This window comes from Artemia sp. Qi Xiang Cuo, chromosome 17 (assembly GCF_049724085.1).
Source record: "Artemia sp. Qi Xiang Cuo chromosome 17, ASM4972408v1, whole genome shotgun sequence".
Taxonomy (NCBI): domain Eukaryota; kingdom Metazoa; phylum Arthropoda; class Branchiopoda; order Anostraca; family Artemiidae; genus Artemia; species Artemia sp. Qi Xiang Cuo.
The window spans coordinates 23,306,420-23,333,275 of NC_142810.1; the positions used below are offsets into that span (position 1 = coordinate 23,306,420).

The following is a 26,856-nucleotide window of genomic DNA, read 5'->3' on the forward strand; positions in this document are numbered from 1 at the left end:
ATTGTTTTCAGTAAGGCGCCAATGACGCAGTAGGTTTTAGGCTTCTGCATTGAGGCGATACCCAAACTCTTGTTTGTAGTTATTTTTATTCGATTCAAACTTGATTTGCATATTTAATTTAAGTTTCACTTGTTTTAAGATTTATTTATACTTACTTTGTACTTGTGCCGGGAATCAGGCGTTTCCACCTCGCCCGGCATCGATGATCTTGGAGACCTTCTTGGACCATGTTGAGCGATCTTCTGCCAGCTGCTCTGCAAAAGTAAGCCACTGAGTTGACCATCTGTGTCCGAACTTTCTGAATCCCCCGATAGGTTCAAGGTCTGATTTGGCCAGGTTCCACCAGTTTTTCCTCTGTCCTCCTTGCCGTCTCTTCCAGGAGCTAATAGGCTCGACTAGAGGTATTTGGCAAGGCAAGTATTCTGGTGGCTTCCGTAAAACATGGCCCAACCATTTCAAACGGCGTCCTTTAATAGTGAGCACAACATCTCTATGAATATTGCACATTCGACGTAGATTCGTGCTGGAGATAAGGTCACGCAGCTGTATTCTGAGAATTCTTCGCAGACAGGTATGCTCAAACACCTTCAGCGTATTCTCATGCTGTAGTTTTACCGACCATGTTTCACATCCGTAAAGGAGAACGGTGCGGACTAGTGCCATGTAGATTCGAACTTTCGTTCGGACACTGACTTCGCAGCGATTCCATAAGGGTTTCCGAAGGGAGGCAAAGACTGTCTGCGCTTTCTGTATACTCTGTTGGATATCAGCGTCAGAGGATCCGTCAATACATATTTGGGAGCCTAAGTATGTGAAACAGTTGACTTTTTCCAGCTGAACTGGATTGACAGTTAGTGTGAATGGTCGTGTGTCGTGGTTAATAGCCATGAATTTTGTTTCCTCTGTGCTGACTTTCAAGCCGATCAGGTCTGCCCAGGCCACCACGTTGTCAAGCATGTTTTGAGCTTCTACGGGTTCTGACAGGAGGCCAACATCATCTGCATAATCGAGGTCAGTCAGGGAAAGATTCTGTCCGATCTGAACTCCTGGATAGGACGACAGTGCATTTTCAAGCACCCAATCGACGCAATAATTGAACAGAGTCGGAGAGAGGATACACCCTTGTTTTACTCCGAACTCAACCAGGAATTCTTCAGTTTCTTCACAATAGACTCGAACTCGGCTCACTGACGCGTCATAGTTTGCCTTCATCAGTTCAACAAACTTCAGTGGCATTCCATCATTCTCTAGGATCTTCCCAAGTTTCTGGCGAGTGACAGAGTCAAAAGCGGCAATGAAGTCCAGGAACATCAAGATCAGGGGTATATTGTACCTTTCAAACTGCTGGATAATGAGGCGAAAAACAAAGATATTATCAGTACAGCCTCTACCTGGCCGAAAGCCGGCTTGATTTTCTCGGGTTCTTTCCTCCCTTGCCCCTTTGAAGCGGTTCAAGAGTATAATCCCGAATATTTTGACCGCAATGTCTATAAGACTTATTCCGCGGTAATTTTTGCATTCGGTTTTATCTCCTTTCTTATAGAAGGGGAGAATGACTGATGTCTTCCAATGTTTTGGGAAAGAATTGGTCCTTTACACTTCTTCGAGAATGCCATGGAGCTGATCAGTGGTGACCTAAGGGCATTATTTAGACACTTCCAGGGGGAAGGTGTAGTCAACTGGGCCGGTGGGGTTCATTAAGGTTTGGATCGCTTTTAGTATTTTGGATCTGATCGGTGTGTATAGCTCGCGGTCAGTTGTTTCCTTCGAAAAAGCAGGTGGGAAAATATCAGGAGAGGATGATCGGGATGGGTTTAGGAGGATCTGAAAGTGATCATTCCATCTTGCTAAGCGCTCCTTCTGACAACTGATGATTTTTCCTGATCTGTCTTTGACTATTTCTGAGACACCAGCTTTCTTACCAACGGACTCTTTCGGGATCTGGTAAAGCTTGCGGGTATCATGTGAGCGTGCTGCTTTCTCTAACGACACGGTAGCATCTTCCCACATTTGGTGGCGGTCCAGACGAACAGAGCGTTTTACCTGTCTGCGCAGCTCTTTTGTTTCTTCTTTAGGGCCGCTCATCTTTTGTCTTCTCTCACCGACTATTGACAGGGTCCTAGTGGTAATCCAATGCTGTCGTTTGATTTTTGCTCGGCCTATGATCTCATCAGCAGTCTCTGTAATCACTGTTTTAAAGGTCTCCCATCTCTTCTCGGGGGTTGGGTTTTCATCAGAACTGAGGGCGTCAAATCGGTTAGTCAGTTCCAAATTTAGGGCCTGCCGAACTTCTTTGTCTTGGAGCTTACCGATGTCGAATCCGGCCTTGGGTTTGTTTTTCCTCCGAGTTGCAAGACGTATCAAAATTTTTGCAGCAACAATCCTGTGGTCAGACCCAGACTGCGAGCCTGTGTCCGCGCCGTTGTAAGAGCGAGAGTCCTGTACGGAGCTTCTCCAGCGCTGGTGTACGAGAATGAAGTCTATTTGAGCCTTAGTGACACCGTCATTTGAATGCCAAGTTAAAAGGTGGCTAGGTTTGTGCTGAAATATGGTATTGGTGACAACAAGGTGGTTCATCAAGGCGTAGTTTACTAACCTTTGCCCATTCTCGCATCTGTGACCTTGTCCAAATTTTCCCAGGACTTGTCTTGTGGTTTGGTCAGAGGGACCAACTCTTGCGTTGAAGTCTCCAGCAACGATCAAGTAATCACGTGCGGCAACAGAAGGAGACAGCTGCTGGAGTTCGCCGTAGAAATCATCCTGGGTTGTATCAGCAGCGTCACAGGTGGGGACGTAGGTAGAAATTATCGGCACATTTGCGGGGTTTCCTTTTAGTCTGATTCTGGAAAGTCTACAGGAGACTGGTTCCCATTCTAGGAGAGCATTTCTGGTTCTTTGGCTCATGATGAAACCAACTCCCTGGAGTCCCGAATTATCCTCTACTCCGGAGTAGAAAAAATGGAATTGATGTAGCGTTTCAGGAGCTGTAATAACTATGGAGCCAGAACCTGAAATTCTGGTCTCGGTTATGCAAATTATGTCTATGTTGTACTTCTCCATCTCATGGACAAGAAAAACTTGCTTGGCTTCTTGTTTTACGGATCTTACATTCCAGCATCCCACATTTATTCTAGATTTTGCCTGTTTAATGACTGTAGTGGGCTATCCTAGATTTATGGCATGAAAAGGATTATTCGACTTCACCGCCATATTCGAAGTCGCATCGCCTACCGGGAACGCCGTAGTATGGTTGGCTTGTTTACTTCTCGACACCCGCGCCAATACAGGGGCCGCGTCGCTTGCCGGGGACGCCGTAGCCGTTACAACTTTTCTTCTAGGTCTCAGATTCATCGATGTTTCTTGGGAATAGAGTTGACCGCAAGGTCTCCAGTCTTGCGGGTCACCCGGAGCGCGTTGGCCACCAAATCGCTCGGCGTGGAGCTCAGTGGTGTTTACACCCTTCCACCGCTTTGAAGTGCGCTGACGGATTTCCTCTGCTGCCCAGGGACGGAAGATCGAGCCTCATTGCCTGTAACTACCATCACTGCCATGGAGGTATACAAGCTTAGCTTGACCTTTAATTCCCACCTGGAATCAGCAAGGGCTTTAGGAAGGGAAAATACATTAATTACATTAATATATATTGTATGTTTGTTCGCATTGATTGTTTATTTAATTTCTGTTCGTTTTAAGTTTCATTTATACTTTAATAGCAAAATATTTTTTTTCGTTTTAAGCTTGATTTTCATATTCACTTTAAGCATTACTCGCTTTAAGGTCTATTTATTCATTTATATTATTATTTGTTGTATGTTTTTTGCTATGATTGTTTATTTAATTTCTGTTCGTTTTGATTTTTATTTACTCTTTAATAGTAATTTCTGGTCGTTTTGAGTTTGAATTTTAACAGGTATTTGTATCTCCTGAGCTTAATTTTAAAATGGCCTTTACTTTTCTTTGAAAAACTTATTTTTCGGAAAGTTTTTTTAATTGATATATTATAAGTACTCTTTTCATATTTCTTGTGATTCTGTTCGGTTTCCATTATTTTAGAAATTATAATTCTTCTAATTGTTTTAGAGACTACAAGCCGACCGAGAGAGACTAAATAAAGCCTTTCATACGTATTTTCATCGTGCGTCACCAGATCAGCTTCATGACAGTTATGAGATCTTTGTCTGCCATGCTAAGGTTGTTAGATACTTCGTATGCAGGTAAGGAAACAATAGTAGAGTGCTAGGTACTATTTTGCGTACAGCACTAAGAATTACCATGCTATTTGCGTACAGCACGTTCCTTAGTACCTCGCCATGCTATTTGCTTAGAGCACTAGGAATTACCATGCTATTTGCTTGAGGCCATAGGAAAACGTTTCTATAGAAGTTCTACACCTTTTCAAAGAGAGTGAGTATCCGCTCACATGGCCTTATACTAGTAGTATCGTATTAATTACCGCGACGCCTACATGGAATTACACAAGAACCCTACAAGAATATGCTCAAAAGTGTAATATATACGAACCCTACATTCAACTATACATTCACGCATACAAGAATATGCTCAAAAGTGTAATAGATACGAACCCTACATTCAACTATACATTCACGCATATAAGAATATGCTCAAAAGTGTAATAGATACGAACCCTACATGAAAATATACACATGAATTGTGCAAGGAAAAGCCATGCCTGAGACACTACACTCACGCGTGAATATTTTAAAAGTTGGCACACTAAAGTCGAGGTTTTTTAAACTTGGCAATGTATAATGTAGTCAAGCATGTTTTTAGAGTTTGGTCGTAATAATAAAATTTAAAGCAAACAGGTTTTTTTTCTGTTTTTGTTGTCAATTGCACAATGAATGTACGTCATGAATTCACGTGTACATTCTTTAAAAAAAAACTGGTATGAAGTAGTCAAACATGTTTTGGGAACACGCACGAAATTATGTAACTCAACATCCGTTTTTTATTCGTCCTTGAAACCCCGTATAAAATGTTCATGTGTTGAAATATAATTTTCATTATGTTTTAGCATATCGAGCATAGTACACAGAATTTTATTAACTCTGAAACAATGGATATTTCTATTTTCAATGTGAGTACACTTTCATTCTTTATTTCCAAAAAAAAATACGTTTTACTAGTAAATTCAAATTTCAGGGGGACTTAGCCCCCTTCCCTCCAACAATACAAACCCGTAAAATATTATGTGTATAGTCATTAGAAAACGCTAAGTATGCTTTTTTCTATTATGAAAAACAAAAACCCCCTCCTCAATTGCTGTGTTAAGACCATAATTCCTTAGTTTTAGTTATTTCGTTCAAAATGTGGCTTTTCACATTATCAAAAATAGAGTGTCCGCTCTAAAAGTATCTGTGTTTAATCCTCTTAACAAGAGTGACAATTTCCAAACATGCTTTTACATGCGTTATCTGAAATTATTAATAGCATATGTTGAAGGATAGCGGCAAGGGTCTCCTTGACAAATAGATTCTTTTTAGGGTTAAATTAAAGGTGAGTAAAGCCGTTGAAATGCGAAGCATAAGTGATGTTTGAACAATATTGTCAATTTAAAATAGGGTCTAGCGCTATGGTATACTAAAAAAATTGATATTAAAATCGTTAATTAAAGAATAGTACACTAAACTCAGAATTGACTTTATAAGGAAAATTATTTTATGGTAAGATGTTTTTGAAATCTCCCTTCCCCCCAAACGGACAGTGTTGTCAGTTTAAAATAGTTCCCACTGGTTCCTGGCACTAGGCTATGCATATCAAGTTGAAAATTTGACAGAATGAGGTTTTTGAGGGGGGTGAGTTGCACGGGAGTTGAGTATGTGGTTGAGTTGCACGGGGGTTCAGTTAAAGGGGGTAAAGTTACACGGGGGTTTAGTTAAATGGGGTCGAGTTGCACGAGGGTTCAGTAACACGAGGGTTCAGTAGTACGGGGGTTCAGTTGTACGGGGTTTCGGTTATACAGGGGTTCAGTTACATGGAGGGTTCAGTTGCAGGGGGGTTGAGTTAAATGGGGCTTGAGTTGCACGAGGGTTCATTTGTACGGGGGTTCAGTTACATGCGGATTCAGTTACACGGGGTTTCGTTAAATGTGGTTGAGTTGCAAAATTTAACAAGAAATGGCTGAAAAGTGTTTCGGAGGAGATGGGCTGCATGGAGGGTTGAGTTGGATGAGGGTTCAGTTAAAGGGGGTATAGTTACACGGGGGTTTAGTTAAATGGGGTCGAGTTGCACTAGGGTTCAGTAGCACGGGGGTTCAGTCGCACGGGGGTTCAGTTGTTTGGGGTTTCGGTTATACAGGAGTTCAGTTACATGGAGGGTTCAGTTGCACGGGGGTTGAGTTAAATGGGGCTTGAGTTGCACGAGGGTTCATTTGCACGGGGTTCAGTTAAAGGGGGATTCAGTTACACGGGGTTTCTTTAAATGTGGTTGAGTTGCAAAATTTAACAAGAAATGGCTGAAAAGTGTTTTGAAGGGGATGAGTTGCATGGAGGATTGAGTTGCACGAGGGTTCAGTTAAAGGGGGTATAGTTACACGGGGGTTTAGTTAAATGGGGTCGAGTTGCACGAGGGTTCAGTAGCACGGGGGTTCAGTTGTACGGGGTTTCGGTTATACAGGGGTTCAGTTACATGGAGGGTTGAGGCTTGTTAAATGGGGTTTGAGTTAAATGGGGCTTGAGTTGCATGAGGGTTCAGTAGCACGAGGGTTCAGTAGCACGGGGGTTCAGTTGTACGGGGTTTCGGTTATACAAGGGTTTTTTTCTTTACTTGGCGGCCATTCAAAAAGCGATGATTTCTGTTAAATAAATAATTCTTATATTTTAAAATAGCTTTACGGAGTTTGAGAGACTCTGTTGTTTTATTCTGTTTTATTCTAAAGTGCTAAGACATAGAGTGCTACAAACACCAGAATAAACTTTAGAGGGCAATTTATCTGTAAAAGAGGGCTTATTATTTCATTATTAAATTTTTCTTCTTTTTAAGGATGTTGAGGTGGATTCATGCAATTACCCTCCCTCCGAAAAGAGATCAAGATGGGGTGATATCACATCGATGCAAGCTGCAAGACCATCAACCATCAGATATGCTAGCTCCAATACAAGTTCTCTGGACCAGCCAGGAGCCTCTCAAGCCAGTGTCAGCTCTGCACAAACCTCTATGCAACCTGGCAGAAAATTCAAGAGAGAATGGATAGATTCTCATAATGCATCAGTCTCATCTAGTCAAGATTGGAGGGTGACCCCCTATCAAGCATTGCCGGGCCCTTCACGACCAATGCAATGCGAGAATGATGAGACCCCTACAGCTCTCGACATGCAAGCTGCAAATTGAAATGTGAGTTTTCAAATATTATTTCTCGCTAATGATTCTTTTTTCCCAAGTCTATTTGAAGGAGTGTGTGTGTGAGCGGTACATGCGCCGCGTTTTTGTCTGTAGACCCGATAATTCAATAACGTCATACTGATTGTTGTATGTGTGTGTGTGTGTGTGAGCGGTGCATGCGCCACATCTACTCGAAAAATAATTGAGATATTATAATGAATATTGCAAATTCAATAAAGGCGTAATGATTGTTGTTTGTGGGTATGTGTGTGTGTGTGTGTTTGTGTGTGTGTTTGTGCGTGTGTGCGGTGTAGGCGCCGAATCTACTCTATAATTCATGGAAATAGTAGAATGAATATTGCAAATTCAATAACAACATAATGATTGAATGGCATATATTTATTTCTTATGTTTTGATCCGAGTGGTTAAATTTTTTCAATATACGTATCAACTGAATTGTATTTGAATAATGATTTTGAATATCTTTAAATTATTTCGTTTACCTTAATCCATCAAAATTTATGAGAAAATTAAGAATTTTTTAAGTAGAAATTCTGATATCACGTAAATTGTTTCCGCAGCGTATTCAGAGAGATTCTATCTGACGCTGTTTCCGCAGCGCGTTATAGGCTGATGGAATATAGGCTAAGGGGTTAGAAACATAATTTCAACCTGTAAGAATATTTCAGCGTGTGTGTGCGCGCGCGTGTTTGAGTGCGTTTTTGTCTGTGTGCGTTTTTGTGTGTGTGCATGTCTGTTTGTGTGTGCGATTGTGTGAGTTCGTGTGTGTGTGTGTGTGTGTGTGCGTATATGCATGTTTGCTATTAAAAAAAATTGTAATTCATTATTCACTTGTTTTATAAATAATGCTATAGGCAAAAATTTGTAATTTATTATGCATTTGTTTGATAAATTCGAATCCAATTAAAAAAAATTGTTGATAAAAAAAAGTGTGCTATAATTGTGATAAAACTTTCGTAAAAAAAAATGAACATGATTTTTCAACATTATGATATAATGCTTATTTCACATAGAAAATAAAACCTTTTTTCTACAGATTAATGAAATAGCACCACCATTGAGTGATGAGACATCAGCATTTACTGGACCAATTCTTTCACCACCAACGGAGTTCAGTGATGAACCTACATTAGTTCTAGAGAATATGGAATGGCAAAGAGGTTTCCTTAATGATGTTTTCGGGGGAATGGCTAGCCTAGACGACTTAACTTGTGATATTGACATGCTTGAGGATCCGGAGTGGGCAGATAGTTTTATGCGTGAGCATTTAGGAGATGTTACTATTGCATCTGAACCGGTTCCTCATAACGAAATTCCAACACTGGACAATACAGGCTGGCTCGATCAATTGTCCCCAAACACCTTGGAATATGTTCTATCAGCCTTAGGGGACCTCATGCCATCTTCAACCAGTGCTATTGAACAGACTGGGAGTGGTGGTGTTAATGACAATTCCGTCTCACCCCCCACCATTCCGATTAAAGATGTAGCTAGAACTAGTAGTAGTAGTAATACAACAACAACAAAACCAGTACCCGCTCTTCCAGATTTTTTTCTTTCCAATTCTGCCTTGTACCACATAAATGTCTACAGCGCCAAATCCGGCGATCCCTTCAACTCTCTAGTGTCGGGGGATATAATAACAGATCCCTCGGCCATTACACATTCATATACTAATAAGATTCGAGCCATTCTTGAACAACAGATGGGGGTGTGGGGAGTGGGGGTCAGTTTAAAAGCATCAATAACACTAAAAATATTTTTTTTAAATGAAAATGCGGGCGAGAAGTATTCGTAATACTTGCACACAGAGATGTTGGCAATTCGCCCGCATTTATCAAATGATGGGGAGGTTTTTCTAAATTGGGCTAATAGTATTCAAAGTAAGTGGGAAAATTATAACGAGGGTGGTAGTGGATCTGTGGTTTTATTTATTGAAAGTTTAAATGTTAATATATGTAGACTTAAAAAGGATTTTATTTTAAGATGTAGGCATGGGGAAAGGAGGGCAATTGAATTAAAATATCATTCAGATTTAGAGGGGTGTCAGGGGGTACAACGAATCTGTTTCGATACGAGGCTGCAGTGTTTCAAGTATGTATTTTTAATTGCAGCATACAGACCTCTGTGCGATGATGCCACTAAGAAAAAGTTGGATAAAATGGCAGTTAATGGTAGGGAGGGTTCAAAGTCCCCAAAAGTAGATTTTAATTGTTTAAATGGTCAATTTTCCATGACACTAAAAGGAATAGATATTTTTGAGCGGGCTAAAGCACATTTAAAGATTAGTGTCACGGTGTTACAGTATGAAACAGAATTTGAAGAGGGTCAGCGTTCCGATAAAAAGGGTGTATTATTTCCGGTGCGGGCTCCTTCATTTGAATCAGTAGAACATTGGGTGTGGCTTCTATACACACCACCCACAGACTCCGATTCAATTGGTCATTTTAATCCAATTACGGATCTTAGTAGGTTTTTATGTGAGGGCAAAATTGGGCGTGGGGGTGTATGCTATTACTGTCCAACATGTCTCTTAAGATTTCGCTCTGATTTAAAGTTAAAGCATCACATGAAACACTGTAAACGTCATGGATACCAGGCTGTGGAGACGGTAAGCGGAGATAGAGCGATCTTACGTTTTAAAAATTTCCAAAACACGCTCCTGCAGAGCAATAAGATCGCTTTGGACTGTGAAACTAAACTGACAGACGTGTGCGATCCGTCAAATTCAAATCGTGTTAAAATACATGAAGCCATAGAGGTCTCTTACGCTCATGCGCAACGAGATTCCAATAATACCATGCATGTGCTGGATGTAGTTGAGATGTTGGGGGACGGCGAAGACTTCTTGCGCTCGGCATTGGTCAGTCTAATCAAAACAGCGAACGGTGCAATTTCGTGCCTTCGTTAAACAAACTATCCTATGTTCCTGTCCTCAGCTGACGAATCGGCCATAAAAATCATAAACTATGTTGGGTTTTCAAGGGACAATTTGATGATAGTGTAGGGAATGGTTAGTGGAAGGACGGTGTTCAAAACTGATCATTTGTTGTATAACATTACATCGGGGGGGAATAACTTTAGAGGGGTAGCACATCAGTCATGCAATTGAAACGTTAGACAGCAATATTTCGTACCTGTTTTTATACACAATTCCAATTACGACTTAAAGTTTGTTCTACCGGCGTTGGCCCGCATTGCCAAGGGTGGAGTTGTAGATGACGCATGGATAGATGGTCATTTTCCATATAATATCATACCCAAATCATCGGAGAAGCTACTGCTGCTGGAATTCATGTGGAAAACTGTTGACAAGGGTAACACGTGCCTGAATAAAATCCGTTTTTTAGACTCTTTCAGCTTCTTCTCAATATCTTTGAGTCAGTTGATTCAGGTACAGAAAAGTGACAATTTCGATAGCTTCCCCCTCCTCAAAGAGCGTGTCCCTGATGATGAAATGTAAGAGTTATTAACGTGTAAGGGTGTATATCCATATGATTATTACAAATGTGGCTCGGGGCTAGATGAGGTGTCACTACCATCAATTGAAGCCTTTTAAAGTTCTCTTGCCGAGAGTGAGTGCACCACTAGTGACTAAGAATTTGCTAAAAGGGTTTGGGCAAAGGGCAGATGTAAAAAAGGGTAGGATTATTGTAAGCTATACTTGGCTAGTGACCTACACACTCTTCTGGACATTGTGTGCAAAAATACGGATAAAATCTCTGGGGACTATGGGTTGGATTTATGCTATTATTTTGCCACTCCTCATTTGGTGATGGACTTGATACTTAAAATCAGCAAAGAAGAAATCGGACTGATCGCCGTTGTGGATCAGCATCTTTTTGTTGAGGGATCAATGCGGGGTGGGTATGTTTTTCAGGGGGATCGTATCATCAAAACTGATCCAAGTGGACAGCACACCGATGAAAAGTCGGACGCATCTTTTTTGGATATGAATTCTCTTTACCCATCGGCAATGTCTCACTACTGTTTGCCGTTTGGCAATTATAAATGGCTTGACAATCCGTGTGCTTCGAATTTCCCCGACATTGCCAGTGTTGAGGAGAATGGGACACAGGGATGGTTTTTTGAAATTGACGGTGAAATACCCATGGAAATCCAAGACTCGGTAAAAGACTTTGTTTTTCCGTGTATAAATAGACCGGTGGGTAGGGACTCTCTGTGCCCCAACAATTTATCTTTAGTAGAAGGCGGGAGTATGCACTGGGTACCTTCAAAACAAAAACTAATTGCCGACCTCAACCCGAAACAGAATATTGTTGTTCATCACGTGCTATTGAAATGGATGGTGTCCAATAAGGTCACAAAGATTCATAGAGCCCTCCAATTTGATCAAAAGCCTTACATGAAAACGTTTATTGACACCTTTGTCAGTAAGCGTTTACAAGCGAAAACGAAAGTTGAAAAAGAAGTCTATAAACTCATTTTGAACTCAGCTTTCGGTAAAATGTGCGAGAGCGTACGAAACAGAAGTCGATGAGACATTGTAACCAATCCCAAAGATTGTGCTTGAATCATTGCGGATCCAAACTTCACATTGTTCACAATCATAGACTCTGATATGGTGCTCCTACACCGTAAGAAAAGAAGCATTGTATTAAATAAAAATATTGCAGGCGGAAGTGCAATAACTGAAATATCCAAGAAACTCATGTTGTCATTTTATTATAATGTATGCAAGGTACAGTGGCCGATTGAGGGACAAGTTCAAGTGTATTGAGGGGACACCGAGTCACTCCTGTTAGAAGTTAAAACTAAAATTCTATAGAAATATTTGAAAAATAGCGAGTGCATTATCTCATGAACTGAATACACTAATTGGGACAAATACCTCTACCCAGAATTTCTGAAACGTCAGGCCCCAAATTAATTGTCAATGTTAAAATCTGAAACGGGTAGTGATATGTTATCCAGTGGTGTGTTTCCTGATCTGCAGGTATACTGTATGGAGATACACAGTAAGGATATAAAACAAGTTTGCAAGGGGGTACCTACACACTTTGTAAAAAATAATTTTGACATGAGTGTGTATAGAAACTGTGTGGAACGTAGTCTAGTGCCAAGGGCGAAAGTCAAGGCGATTCGCTCTTTACAATTTAAAAACTACACAGTTAGAGTTGATAAAAACGCCATGTCGGCCATATCGGACAAAGTCTATTTACTTGAGGATGGTGTGAAGGTACTACCACACGGTCATTATTTAATTTCAGACCTATTTGAATTTGTAGATTGAATAAAACAAATTTGTCTATAAAAATTAACTTAAATTCATTTAAAAAAAAGTATAACTTGAGTGGAAGCGTTTTTTGGGTAATGGAGTGTTTTTTTTAAATTATGTTTAATTATTTTAAACACCCAATTAAAAATGTGTGTGTGTGTGCAAGGGAGATCTATTTATAGTATTTAATGCCCTTAACCCAGGCCTGCAAAAGCGGGGTCCTGCTTCCCGGCGTACGGCACTTCCCGGCCCGCCCCCCATCGCCGCAGCGGTCGCCCCGGGGGGGGGGGAGGGGGACCCCAAAAATTAAAATGCAATAAATAAAAGTGTATGATATTATTTCAAGTGCTTTATTCTAATAAATGTTGTATTTTTTCTATAAATAAATAAACAAAAAAAAAGTGTATTTATTTAAGCGTTTTATTTTTTTTCTCTATGCCTATGTAAATGTTGTATTTTTATTTATAAATAAATTTAAAAAAAAAGTGTATTTATTTAAGTGTTTTTTTTCTGTGTGCCTATGTAAATGTTGTATTTTTTATTATAAATAAATTAAAAACTTTATTTTTTCATATTCAATGTAATATTTTTTAAAAGTATTGTTAGTTTTTTATGTATATAATAAAAGAAAATATGATTCTTTATTCGTCTTCTTCTTCTTCTTATTATTCTTGAAGGGAGTTGTAGTAGTAGGGAAATTATTTAGTCACTAGACAACCATAGTCTACAGTTAGTTTTCTAGGTGAACTGTTGAAGGGAACATGTATCAATTTAAAACGCCATTTAGATCGTTTCTGTGTGGGCCGTCAATGTTAGGCAAAACAACACTCTTAACTAAAATAATTAAAAATTGCGATAAAATGTTTGTGGAAAAGCCGAAAAAAATCTACTATTGTTACAGTATTTGGCAGGAGTCATACGATACAATAAAAGCATTTGCTGTCACCACGGGTTTGGTGCAGAGACAATTAATACAGGGACTTGATGTTTTCAGCATTATTGAACCAAACTCTTGGCTGATCATTGACGATCTGGCTGAATCTATTGAACAATGCTCTCAGGAAATGCTGCAATTGTTCACTGTTCGCTCACATCATGAACAGATTTCCGTTACTCTGGTTCTACACAATCTCTTTCATCACAGCAAATGTATGCGAACACTTGCATTGAACTGCACCTACTATATCATATACAGAGTTGTTCGTGATTCCAGCTCGCTAATAACTCTCAATAAACTATCCAGGCGCCCCCAAATTTCTGCTCTCAGCATACAATCAGGCAACTAATAAACCCTACGGCTACATCCTATTGGATCTTAATCCAAATACGCCCGAGGAACTGCGTGTATTCACATATATTTTTGACAATGAAATTACAGTATATCTCCCCATGAACACTAAAAAGAACTTGTAGGTGGTATTGTAACTCAGAAACAACTTTAATGTCAGAGATCCCCGTTTTTAGTTCTATGTAGCTGATACATCTCAATTGTGTCAGACAGACTCGCATATTACATTAACGATTATTTCATCAATCGAAGGACTGAACCTTATTTAAATGCGATCGAGGGCCTTGATCCACTGCAGGGCGTCGTTAAACAACGAAAAAAGTAACGTTGTTTCATTGTACGTACATCGACCTTTACACACAAAGGAAGGGATTTTAAAAAGAAAATACTTCTTCAGGCGGGTGGTAGCTTTTTTAGACTTTTAGAGAGAGAGAGAATGGATTTTAAAGAGAGAAAGAGAGAGAGAAAGACTTTTAGAGAGAGAATTTTCTTCTAGAGAGAGAGAGAATGGAAAAAACCTTATAAATTGACTCCAATAGAACTCGCTCTCTGATCCGTGGAACACTTTGAGAACAATCTGAGTAAATTCATTGACAACGAGAATATTGAGGATGATAAAAAACTGCTTTTACTTCAAGATGCACTTTGCCGAGTGGACAAACATTAGCCCTATCGTGTGAAGGCCACTGCTGGTATTGATCACAAAAAAGAATTACCTCCTCAATAGTGTGCTGCTGCTGATGTAACAAAATTAAAGATGTTGTATTTGTATTCATTTATATTTAAATTTGTAAATATATGCCCCAAATATTTTGTTTAAAATTTTACACGACTCCTAACCTATCTCATGGAAAGTGGTCAAGATCATATTCAAGTTCAGTACAATGGCAAAGGGATTATAATTCAGGGCAAGAGCTATAATCTACTTGATTTAATCTATGATATGGTTACAAATCGTTAAGGACTATTATCATTTGACGCTCATCTATACAACTTTCTAAATACATTAAACTTCTCCAAAGATCTTATTGGCAACAGAAAAATTCAAAAAAAATTAAATGAACATGCATCAACATCAACAACAACAACAACAACACCAATAAAACATGAAGAAGAAGAAGAAGATTTTAAATCAATCTTGGAAAATACTAGCACACTTAGTGGAAAGAACTTGACAATGGTGGCAAGGAAAAAGCGAAAACGTATCATGTCACCATCACCATCCAATATACAATAGGGTAGCGGACGTTACACAACGTGTTTACGTTCAAAATGGCTGAAGTTCTGAATGGTGCTTATGAAAATATTGTGGAGGTAGTGAGTTTAAGTTCCTCCACCAATCTTTCCGAAGTCACTGGTGTTCACACTAAAAGTGTACAAGACTATCTACAAAATGAATCAAGTTACACTCTAAATAGAAATCATAGACTTTGTGCCAATTAATATCGAAAAACCAAAGCCTTTTTCCCATTGCATATAATGCAAGCAGATCTCCTGACTCTAGATGAGCTTCAACGACGTCACAATACACCGTACAAGTACATTCTACTTGCAATCAGTGTTTATAGTCGTTATGCATATGCAATTCCATTACGATCAAAGAGAGGCGTTGAATTTGCTCAGGCCATTGAAAGTATTCTTGAACAGGATTCTTATAAAAAAATGCAAACGGATCGTGGTAGTGAATTTGTTAATCCTCATGTTGTAAAAGTACTAGAACAATATAGTACACTGCTCTATTATAGTCATAGTCCTATAAAGGCTGCATTGGCCGAACGATTGATAAGAACTATTCGACTTTTAATTTCAAGATATTGCACATTGAAAAATACACCGGTTTTATTCATGTTGATTTAAAATCAACGAGCTCATCAATCATTGTCCAACTCTACACCAACGGAAGTTCAAAATTCTGATCATGATACAATTGACATCTTTCTTAAACAATATTCCAATGAATCGGTTGTCAAGAAGAAAAAAAAATTCAATTTTAGTGATACTGTTCAAATTAATAGAACAACTATTGTTTTTGAAAACGAGAATTACTTGTGGTCCACTGAACGTTTTAAAGTGGCAAAAATCCTAGACACTAAACCTATAACTTATCGTTTGCGTGATATCAAAGATGAAGAGATTCTCGGTGGCTTTTATGACTATGAACTACAAAAATTTAAAAATAATAGTGAAATCTATCAAATTGAAAAGATATTAAAGACACGTACTCGCAAGGGTAAGAAACAGTTACTTTTCGGTAGCTAGGATACAACTCTGATTTTGATTCAGGGATCGGTGTTGAAGATATTGACAATGCCAAATGATTTCTATGTAACTTTCATGTCCAATGTTTCCGATCCTCTCTACAACGACTTGAATACGACAAGTGATTTTGGACAAAACTCTCCCCCGCCATCAAATTTGACGGTGCGTATGAAGTGGCTATTGTCGACTGTATTCTCAAAAATACCTATGACATCCTGATATAGGATTGTGTGTATGATATAAAAGTTATACCATTCGATTGGACACTCTTTGTCGACTATGAATGGGTTGAAACACTTAAATCTAGTGAATATCCACATGCCAAATTGAAATTTATCGAATATGATAATATGACAGATTTGTGTTGTACAATTAATAGAAAAATCTCATATCGTAGGAATGGTAAATTCCATTTTGATTATTCATTGGAACACGATAGGATTTACATTACCTCACCTGTTGACACTGAAATAATTATTCTCAATGATAATCTGAGAGAATTTCTTGGCTTTAAACAGAATTTTATCAATGGGGAAAATGCTGGCACCGTTTACGTGATGGATCAAGTTATTTTTGCTGATTATCCACCTGGTTTTGCTTCGGACTCTTGCATATTTCTCTATGCATCCTTTGTGGAAACATCGAGAGTGGGTAATTCAAATGTCCCCCTCCTACGTGTTCTTGAACGAAAAACATCTCATGAACTTGTTCATGACTATAATATAAAGCATCTTCAGTATGTTCCTGTAAACACTTCATATTTGGAACTCTGTCAGTTAACACTAAGAAGTGCATTGGGTGATCCTCTAGCAATAAAAAAAGGCTTAGCAGTGATTACATGTCCTTTTCGACACATTGTTGGCGATAGCACAATCACCTAAAATGAACAATAGGAGAATTCCATTTGTCTGTCCCGATATCAATTGCTATGTTGGTGCTTTGAGTCCACGTCAAATAGACAATGGATTGGACTACTACAAGGGGCGTACTACAATGTCTGGTTATGGTCTTGGTAGCTGGTTTGCTAGGCTATTTCGTTCTGCACTACCCCTTGCCAGAAAATATCTTGTACCTGCTGCATCGAATTTTGCTGCCTCCACACTACAGGACTGGGGGTCGGGCAAGAATTTCAAGGAGAGTGTTAAGATCTTCAGCAAGAGCCGTTGGAGAGCAACTAAAAACTCGACAAAATGGGGAGGGATTGAATAGGATGCGAGTGCGTCATTCACTCATCAGTCTCCACCCAGGCGGGAAGCGAAGGATAATACCAAAGACTTTGAGGAATAATACAAGGAAGACCAATAAGCAGAAGAAGAAAAAGAAGAAAGAGATTGTTAGATCAAAGAAGGATTTCTTCTCTTAAGATGACTTATCTCCCCCACAAGGAATCATATCCATCAATTAGTTCCTCATTGAATCTATTCAATGCTGAAAATGTTGATGTCAGTGTCAAGTATGGGTACTTTGAACAATTTCACCCCCAGCAACCCCTCTCGGAAAATATACAATTTCAAATATTTTCCAATGAAGACTATTTCATTGATTTGTCATCAACATTTATTGATTCAAATGTTGCGGTGAAGAAAAATTCAGATAATACAACTCCAACTGCTGGCGATGGTCTCTCCTACGAGAACTGTATTCTACACAACCTATTCAAACAAATTAATGTATTTATTAATGGTACTTTGATGAGCACTCGCAATAATTTATCCAAGTATGCAAGCTACATACAATTTATGATGATGACACCAAAGGCATACAAGGAGTTGAGAGTACAATCATTGGGCTATGAATATCGATCAAGTGTTGATACTGACGGTGAGTTGACTACTGCATTGACCCAAGAGTATCATCTGGTTGGAAAATTAAATCATGAGATATTCAATATATCCCAATGGTTACCCCCCAATGTTAAGATTGACATAAAATTACAGATGGCCCCATCGAATTTCATTTTGAGAAAAACATTTCCTGCAGCACCCGATGCAAATTTCGTTATCACAGTGGAAAAGCTGTTGCATTGGCAGTGGAAAAGCTAAGAGCCAATGGTAACAACATTAAACTTCTTGTCCCCCATACGATCACCAATCAACGTCACATTGCCACCGGCTCTCGTAGCTATAGCGATTCATCAATTATCAATGGAGAAATCCCATCAAAATTGGCTTTGGCCTTTGTAAAGAGTGGCAGTGCCGTTGGATCCTGGACTGAATCCCCCCATGATTTTAATTTTTTGGTATATCTAGCCTTGTGTGCAAAGTGAATGGTATTCCAATGTACACTCTATCTTTTGACAAAAAATCATATAGAACTCTGTACGAGTTGACCATGCAATCCCTAAACCATGACTCTCAACTATTTGAAGATGGAATAACCGATTCAATGTTTTCAAAAAATCATGGGGTAATAGTTTTGGACTTGTCGGGGACTCAGGATATGAGGATAGTACAAACAGGGAATGTACGTTTAGAGTGTACATTTGCCGATGCTCTGACTGAGAGTATCACCCTAATATCACTGATTCAATTTGAAACCTATTGGGAAATCACACCCGACGGCAGTGTTCTACTAGACCTAGCACCATGAACACAAACCAAATAATCACCGTATTTAGTATGGATCCATACATGTCCCAGTACAAGTCCTATTGTATACCTTCCGACTTCATTGAAAAAATTCCAAGTGTTAACAATACCTTAATCGTTGTTAATAGTAGTCCATCGACTTTGAAGACCGGCCATTGGCTATGCATCTTTCAAACAGCAAAGAATATTGAATTTTTTGATCCTTTTGGCCTATCGTATAAATTCTACACTCCATACATCACCAAATTCATTGAAAGCAGTGGGTAAATCATTATTGAAAATCAACGAAAAGTATAGGGTTTTGAAACAGGGGCGCGCGGCTTCTATGCAATACTCTTTTTCATGCTCAGGTGTCGTGGCTATTCTATCTGGTCGTACCGTAATATCCAAGCCGGGTTACTTTGTTTGAGTATCTGTCTTCTGGGAGATAAGCGAGCAAATGTGGGTGATGTGGGTTTTATTGCACTGCGAATAAAATGGTCTAAAAATATATGTGAAATTGTTCATTAATAAAAATTTATATACATGATAAAACGAATTTTCTACTCTTTAGATTTCATCTTCTACTAGGTATAGGTATTTGTCGACAACAACTAGTGCAGGTAGATTATCTGAATTCACAGTGTACTGATGCTGATGTACTGCAATGTCAGGGTCACATTTTCTACAATAGAGTGTGACTTCACTCTTGTCATATCTCTTTGTATAGTCAATGATACTATTCTCATTCATTCTATAGAATTCATATGTTTCAATTTGCTTTTTTGAAGTAATTTCACAAACAGTGTCCTCAAGTGTCGAATCACATTCCGTCAAAGCCAAATAAAAATCAGTGGGCTTATAATCATAAGACCCATTGTCTTCACAACGATGACGTAGAAACCATATTCTTTTGCTGTTCCAACAGTTGGATCGGTGACCCTGCTCCTCCTCCCAGAACAATCTAAAACCACGACGATACTAATCTCGTAGCAATAAACTAAAATCACGCTTAAGATTCTTTCCAATCATATCGGGATATGTATTCTTCCACTGATTATATTAATCATAATGGCAATTGGAGCATAGGTGGCCTCTAGGATGAGAGTCATAAACCTCTTCAAGACAGGAATTACAACCTTTAATTTTTATAGCATATCCTCTATGCAATTTACATGGGATGCATAATCTACACTTTTCATCATACTCATCAATCATTCTGCAATTCTCACATGATGACCAGCTGCCCAGTGTTTACATACATAGGGGACATGTATGGAACATTTTGTTATGTGTTGACACTCTTACTGCCACAATGAAACTGAGCTACCAACAACAAAAATTGTCTGAGATAGAGAGATGAGTAAATCATCCTTGAGCACCATCTTTCTCATGAAAAAAAGTCTTAAATTTCTAAACTAATGTTTAAAAGCATATCCACAATATCATTTTGCCGTGTCGCAATCAATATATCAATAAATTGTGTAAATGCATTTGAATCACGGCGTAGAAGCTTCATACAATAGTATAATGATGGAGAATCAGTTTTCATTGTATCGACAAGCATCCCCCTAGAAAATATCTTCGTTCGAATAGCCACCTCTACAAAATGGTCATCTACAGTCAAATGTTTTTTTATAAACACTAGATTCACCAAGATTCACTCTTTTTCAAATCTACCCATTTTTTAAAGTCCTAAATCTCTCACAACCAATTTCAGACTAACAAGAATTTCTTTTACTCTAGAAAATATACACTAATCTACTATAGAAAGAAAAATACCTTTGATTTAGAAACAATTTTATTGAACATAATTACAATAATAATATTCACTGATGCATTTTGTTCTCATCAATATATTTCGATAGGACATCTAAGGCTGACCGAAGTTTATTTATGTGGAGAATATTCACTTTTCCAGCAAAACATAATTGCTCCTCCTGCTTAAACTTGCTCAATGATATCATGTATCTAGCATACATACTATCCCATTCAAGGCATAGTCTACATCCAGCGGTTATTTCCACAGCCTCATTGGGTACTCGTATATAGTTGCTGCTGCTGCTGTCGTCTCGAACATTTATCTATAATAATGTAAATGCACGACTCATTTTTGCCCCTCTCATATCCTATCAAATAAAATATTCTCTCTGAGTTTAATTCTATTACTAATATGAATCGTAGTGAAAACTATTCTATTTATTTGAACTCCAACCACAAATCAAGTTATCGTATATTGAACAACCACTGATTGGCTCATAAAAAATGCCCAGGTCAAACGATACATTCATTGTGCAATTCTTATCAAAAACAAAAACCTTTCCAACTTTTAGAATGTTCACGCGTAAATACAGTGTCTCAAGCATGGGTTTTTCTTGCGCAATTCAATGTACGCTTGAATGTACGCTTGCAATCTATTACACTTTTGAGCATATTCTTGTAGGGTTCTTGTGTAATTCCATGTAGGCGTCGCGGTAATTAATACGATACTAGTTATACTTCTATGGAAGCTATAGGAATTACCATACTATTCTATAGCGCTATGTTCCTTCCATTGTTATTCTATGGGACCTTTACACGTGATTAAACACGTTATGAAACTAGTGGTCTTTACCCAGAGCTAGTAAAAGGTCGGGTGCCAAATCAGCTTTTACTTTTTAAATCAGAAACGGGAAGTGACATAATTTCCCGTAGTATGTTTGTAAGTCCGAAGGTGTAATTTATGCAGAAACACGACGAGAAAAATTAAGAAACGTTGCAAAGGAGTATCCACGGGCTATGTGGATAAGAATTTTGACATGGACATCTATAGGAATTGTATTGTTCAAAATACAATTCCAAGAGCCAAATTGCTGGCAATTCGTTCCCACAGCTACAGGAACTTTACTGTAAATGTAGAAAAAATTGCCATGAGTACCATTTCCGACAAGGACTATGTTTGTCAAGACGGTGTGACTACCCTCCCCCTTGGGCACTATTTAACTTCAGACCGGGCTGAATGTGTTATCCATAGGGAAAGTCTCGGTTTGAATAAAGTCCAATAAATTTTTCCCGAAACCCTTGGGGGGAGGGGGGGCTTGCGGCCCGGGGGGGGGGGCTGCCAGCGGGGGTGCACCGCCACTACCAAAGTTATCTTTTTTTTACTTAGAGCAGATTTTTTTTGTGCTTTTGTAAATATAAATGTTTCATTGAAAAGAAAAAGTGATATTATTTTAAGTGCTTTTTCTAGTGCATTTTTCCTTGTTTTCTGTAAAGTGTTGTTTTTCATAATACAAGAAATATGATTCTTTATTGATTTTATTCTCATTATTCTTGAACCGACTTGTAGGGAAATTATTTAGTCATTAGACAACTATAGTCTACAGTTAGTTGTCCAGGTGAATTGTTGAAGGGAAGATGTATCAATTTAAAACACCATTTTGATCGTTTCTGTATGGGCCGTCAATGTCGGGCAAAACAACACTCTTAACTAAAATAATTAAAAATTGTGATTTAATGTTTGTGGAAAAGCCGAAAAAAGCTATTACTGTTACAGTATTTGGCAGGAGTCATACGATTAAATAAAAGCAATTGCCACGACGGGATTGGTGCAGATACAATTCATACAGGGACTTGATGTTTTCAGCATTATTGAACCAAACTCTTGGCTGATTATTGACGATCTGGCTGAATCTATTGAACAATGGTCCCAGGAAATGCTGCAATTGTTCACCGTTCGCTCTCATCATAAACAGATTTCCGTTACTCTGGTTGTACACAATCTCTTTCATCAGAGCAAATGTATGCGAACACTTGCATTGAACTGCTCCTACTATATCATCTACAGAGTTGTTCGTGATTCTTGCTCCCTAATAACTCTCAATAAACAAATCTATCCAGGCGCCAAATCTTTCTGCTCTCAGCATACAATCAGGCAACTAATAAACCCCACGGCTACATCCTACTAGATCTTAATCAAAATACACTCGAGGATTTGCGTGTAGTCAAAAAAATTTTTGACAATGAAATTACAGTATATCTCCCCGTGAACACAAAAAAGACCTATTAGTCGCTATCATGACATTGAAGAAACTACATGAAAATATACATTTATTTTCCGTTCTAAGTACTTCAAAACCCCCACTTAGGAAAGCCATACTCAAACATGGTATTGACAATGACTTCATTAATCTAATATCCGAACTTTGTTTAAATTTAACCGAGGGCGATGTTCAAGTGCCAGAAGTATTTAAGCAACAGGCAAAGCAACATCGTTCCATTGTACGTATATTGGCCTGTAAAAAGAAAGGAAAGCATTTTAAAAGGAAACAACTTCTTTAGGCGGGCGGTATATTTTTCACTTTTCTACAAATAACTTCAGGACTTTTAGACTGTTTTCTTTAGACGACAAAATCCTACTAATTGACTACAGTAGAACTCGCTCGCTCATCCATGGAGCAATTTGAGGAAAATCTGGGAAAATTGAATGACAACGAGAAAGTTGAAAATGATAAAAAACAACTTTCATTTCAGGATGCACTTCGCCGAGTGGACAAACATAAGCCCTATCGTGTCAAGACCAGTGGTATTGATCACAAAAAATAATCATCTCCTCATGAGTCTGCTGCTGGAACAAAATTAAATATGTTGGATTTTGTTACATTTGTATCTAAAATTGGAATTCTAATGCACCAATATTATGTTGAACAAAGAACACGACTCATAACTTATCTCATCGAAAGTGGTCAGGATCATATTCAAGTTGAGAGCAATGGGAAAGAGATTATAATTCAGGGCAAGAGCTATAATCTACAAGATTTAATCTATGATATGGTTACAAATCGTAAAGGACTATTATCATTTGACGCTCATCTATACAACTTTTTAAATACATTAAACTTTCCCAAAAGCCTTATTAGCAATAAGCAAATTCTAAAAAAAATAAATGAACATGTATCATTGTCAACACCATTAAAATATGAAGAAGAAGAAGAAGATTGTAAATCAATTTTGGAAAATACTAGCACATAACTCATAGCTAGACAAAAGCGAAGACGTATCAACTCAACGTCACCACCACCACCACCAACCACCAGTATACAAAATGGTAGTGGACGTTACACTATACGTTTACGTTCAAAATGGTTGAAGTTCTGAAACGTGTTTATAAAAATATTGGTGAAGTGGGAAGTTCAAGTTCCCCCGCCACTCTTTCCAAAGTCACTGGTGTTCACGCTAAAAGTGTACAAGACTATCTACAAAATGAATCAAGTTAAACTCTGCGTAGAAATCGTAGACTTCGTGCTAATCATTATCGAAAAACTAAAGCCTTTTTCCCATTGCATATAATGCAAGCAGATCTCCTAACTCTAGATGAGATTCAAAGACGTCACAATGCACCGTATAAGTACATTCTACTTGCAATCAGTGTTTTTTGTCACTATGCATATGCCATTCCATTGCGCTCGAAGAGAGGTGTTGAAGTTGCTCATGCTATTGAAAGTATTCTCGAACAGGATTCTTATAAAAAAATTCAAGGGGATCATAGTAATTAATTTATTACCACCATTGTAACCAAAGTTCTAGTAAAATATAGTCCGGTGTTGCATCATAGTGGTTATCGGGTTAAGACTGTATTGGCCAAACGATTTTAAAGGCGAATTTGGCTTTCAACTTGCGCATACTGCATATATATATATACATTTAGTTTACTTCATGATTTATATAAAATCATGTTGGACTATAATCAGAGACCTCATCGATCATTTTCCAACTCAACCCCAACGTAAGCTCATCATTCTGATCAGGATACAATTGACACCTTTCTTAAACAATATTCCACTGAAGCAACTGTCAAGAAGAAAAATCAATTCAAAGTTGTTTATACTGTTTGAATTAATAGAACAACTAATGTTTTTGAAAAGGGGAGTTACTTGTGGTTCACAGAACTTTTTAAAGTGGCAAAAATCCTAGACACTAAACTCATAACTTATCGTTTGCGCGATACCAAAGATGAAGATACTCTCGGTGGCTTTTATGACTATGAACTACAAAAAGTTAAAAATATTAGTGAAATCTATAAAATTGAAAAGATATTAAAGACTCGTACTCGCAGGGTTAAGAAACAGTTACTTGTTCGGTGGCTAGGATACAACTCTGATTTTTATTCTTGGATTGCTGTTGAAGATATTGACAATGCCCAATGATTTCTTTGTAACATTTATGTCCAATGTTTCTGATCCTCTTTACAACGACTTGAATACGACAAGTGATTTTTGAACAAAACTCTCCCCCGCCATCAAATTTGACGGTGCGTATGAAGTGGCTCATATCGAGTGTATTCTCAAAAATACCTATGACATCCTGAGAAAGGATCGTGTGTATGATATAAAAGTTATACCATTCGATTGGACACTCTTTGTCGACTATGAATGGGTTGAAGCACTTAAATCTAGCGAATATCCACATGTCAAATTGAAATATATTTAATATGATGATACGAGAGATTTGTGTCATACAATCAATAGAAAAATCTCATATCGTAGGAATGGTACATTCCATTTTAATTATTCATTGAAACACGATAGGATTTACAATACCTCACCTGTTGACACCGAAATAATTATTCTCAATGATAATCTGAGAGACATTGTTGGCTTTAAACAGAATATGATCAATGGGAAAAATTCTGTTACCGTTTACGGGATGGATCAAGTAATTTTTGCTGATTATCCACCTGGTTTTGCCTCGGACTCTTGCATATTTCTCTATGCATCCTTTGTGGAAACATCGAGAGTTGGTAATTCAAATGTCCCCTTCCTACGTTTTCTTGAATGAAAAACAACCCATGAACTTGTTCATCACTATAATATAAAGCACCTTCAGTATGTTCCTGTAAACACTTCGTATTTGGAACTCTGTCAGTTAACACTAAGAAGTGAATTGGGTGATCCTCTAGCAATAACAAAAGGCTTAGCAGCGATTACATGTCATTTTCAACCCATTGTTGGCGACAGCAGAATCACCTAAAATGAACAATAGAAGAATTCCATTTGCCAGTCCCGATATCGATTGTTATGTTGGTTTTTTGAGTCCACGTCAAATAGGCAATGGATTGGACTACTACAAGGGGCGTACTACAATGTCTGGCTATGGTCTTGGTAGCTCGTTTGCTAGGCTATTTCGTTCTGCACTACCCCTTGCCAGAAAATATCTTGTACCTGCTGCATCAAATTTTGCTGCCTCCCCTCTACAGGACTGGGGGTCGGGCAAGAATTTCAAGGAGAGTGTTAAGGAAAATATTAGATCATCAGCAAGAGCCGTTGGTGAGCAATTAAAATGCGTGCACGTCATTCACTCCACCCTGGTCTCCACCCAGGCGGGAAGCGAAGGACATCAACAAGGACTTTGAGGAATAAAACAAGGAATACTAATAAGCAGAAGAAGAAGAAAAAGATTGTTAGATCAAAGAAGGATTCTTCTCTTAATATGACTAATCTCCCCCACAAGGAATCATATCCATTAATCAGTTCCTCATTGAATCTATTCAATGCTGAAAATGTTGATGTCAGTGTCAAGTATGGCTTTTATGAACATTTTCATCCCCAACAGCCCCTCTCGGAAAATATACACTTTCAAATATTTTCCAATGAAGATTATTACATTGATTTGTCATCAACATTTATTGATTTAAATGTTGCGGTGAAGAAAAAGTCAGATAATACAACTCCAAATGCTGGCGATGGTCTCTCCTACGAGAACTGTATTCTACACAATCTATTCAAGCAAATTTATGTATTTATTAATGGTATATTGGTGAGCACTAGCAATAATTCATCAAACTATGCAAGCTACATACAATTTATGATGATGACACCAAAGGCGTACAAGGAGTTGAGAGGACAGTCATTGGGATATGAATATCGATCATGTGTTGATACTAATGGTGAGTTGACTAGTGCGGTGAGACAAGAGTATCATCTGGATGGAAAATTAAATCATGAAATATTCAATATATCCCAATGGCTACCCCCCAATGTCAAGATTGACATAAAGTTACAGATGGCCCCATTGAATTTCATTTTGAGAAAAAAACGTCCTGCAGCACCCGATGCAAATATCATTATCACATCGGCAATTCTCCACGTTGAAAACAACAGGT

At 38.2% G+C, this 26,856-nt stretch overlaps 1 protein-coding gene across 1 annotated transcript in view; it reads left to right on the top strand.

Annotated features, from left to right (window-relative positions):
• LOC148942012 (serine/threonine-protein phosphatase Pgam5, mitochondrial-like) overlaps window positions 1-26,856 on the top strand; it is a 168,159-nt gene that overhangs the window by 99,945 nt on the left and 41,358 nt on the right. Inside the window, exon 4 of the mRNA XM_089102842.1 lies at window positions 4,081-4,214. Coding sequence (XP_088958968.1) covers window positions 4,081-4,214 — 134 coding nt within the window. The remainder of the gene's footprint in view (window positions 1-4,080; window positions 4,215-26,856) is intronic.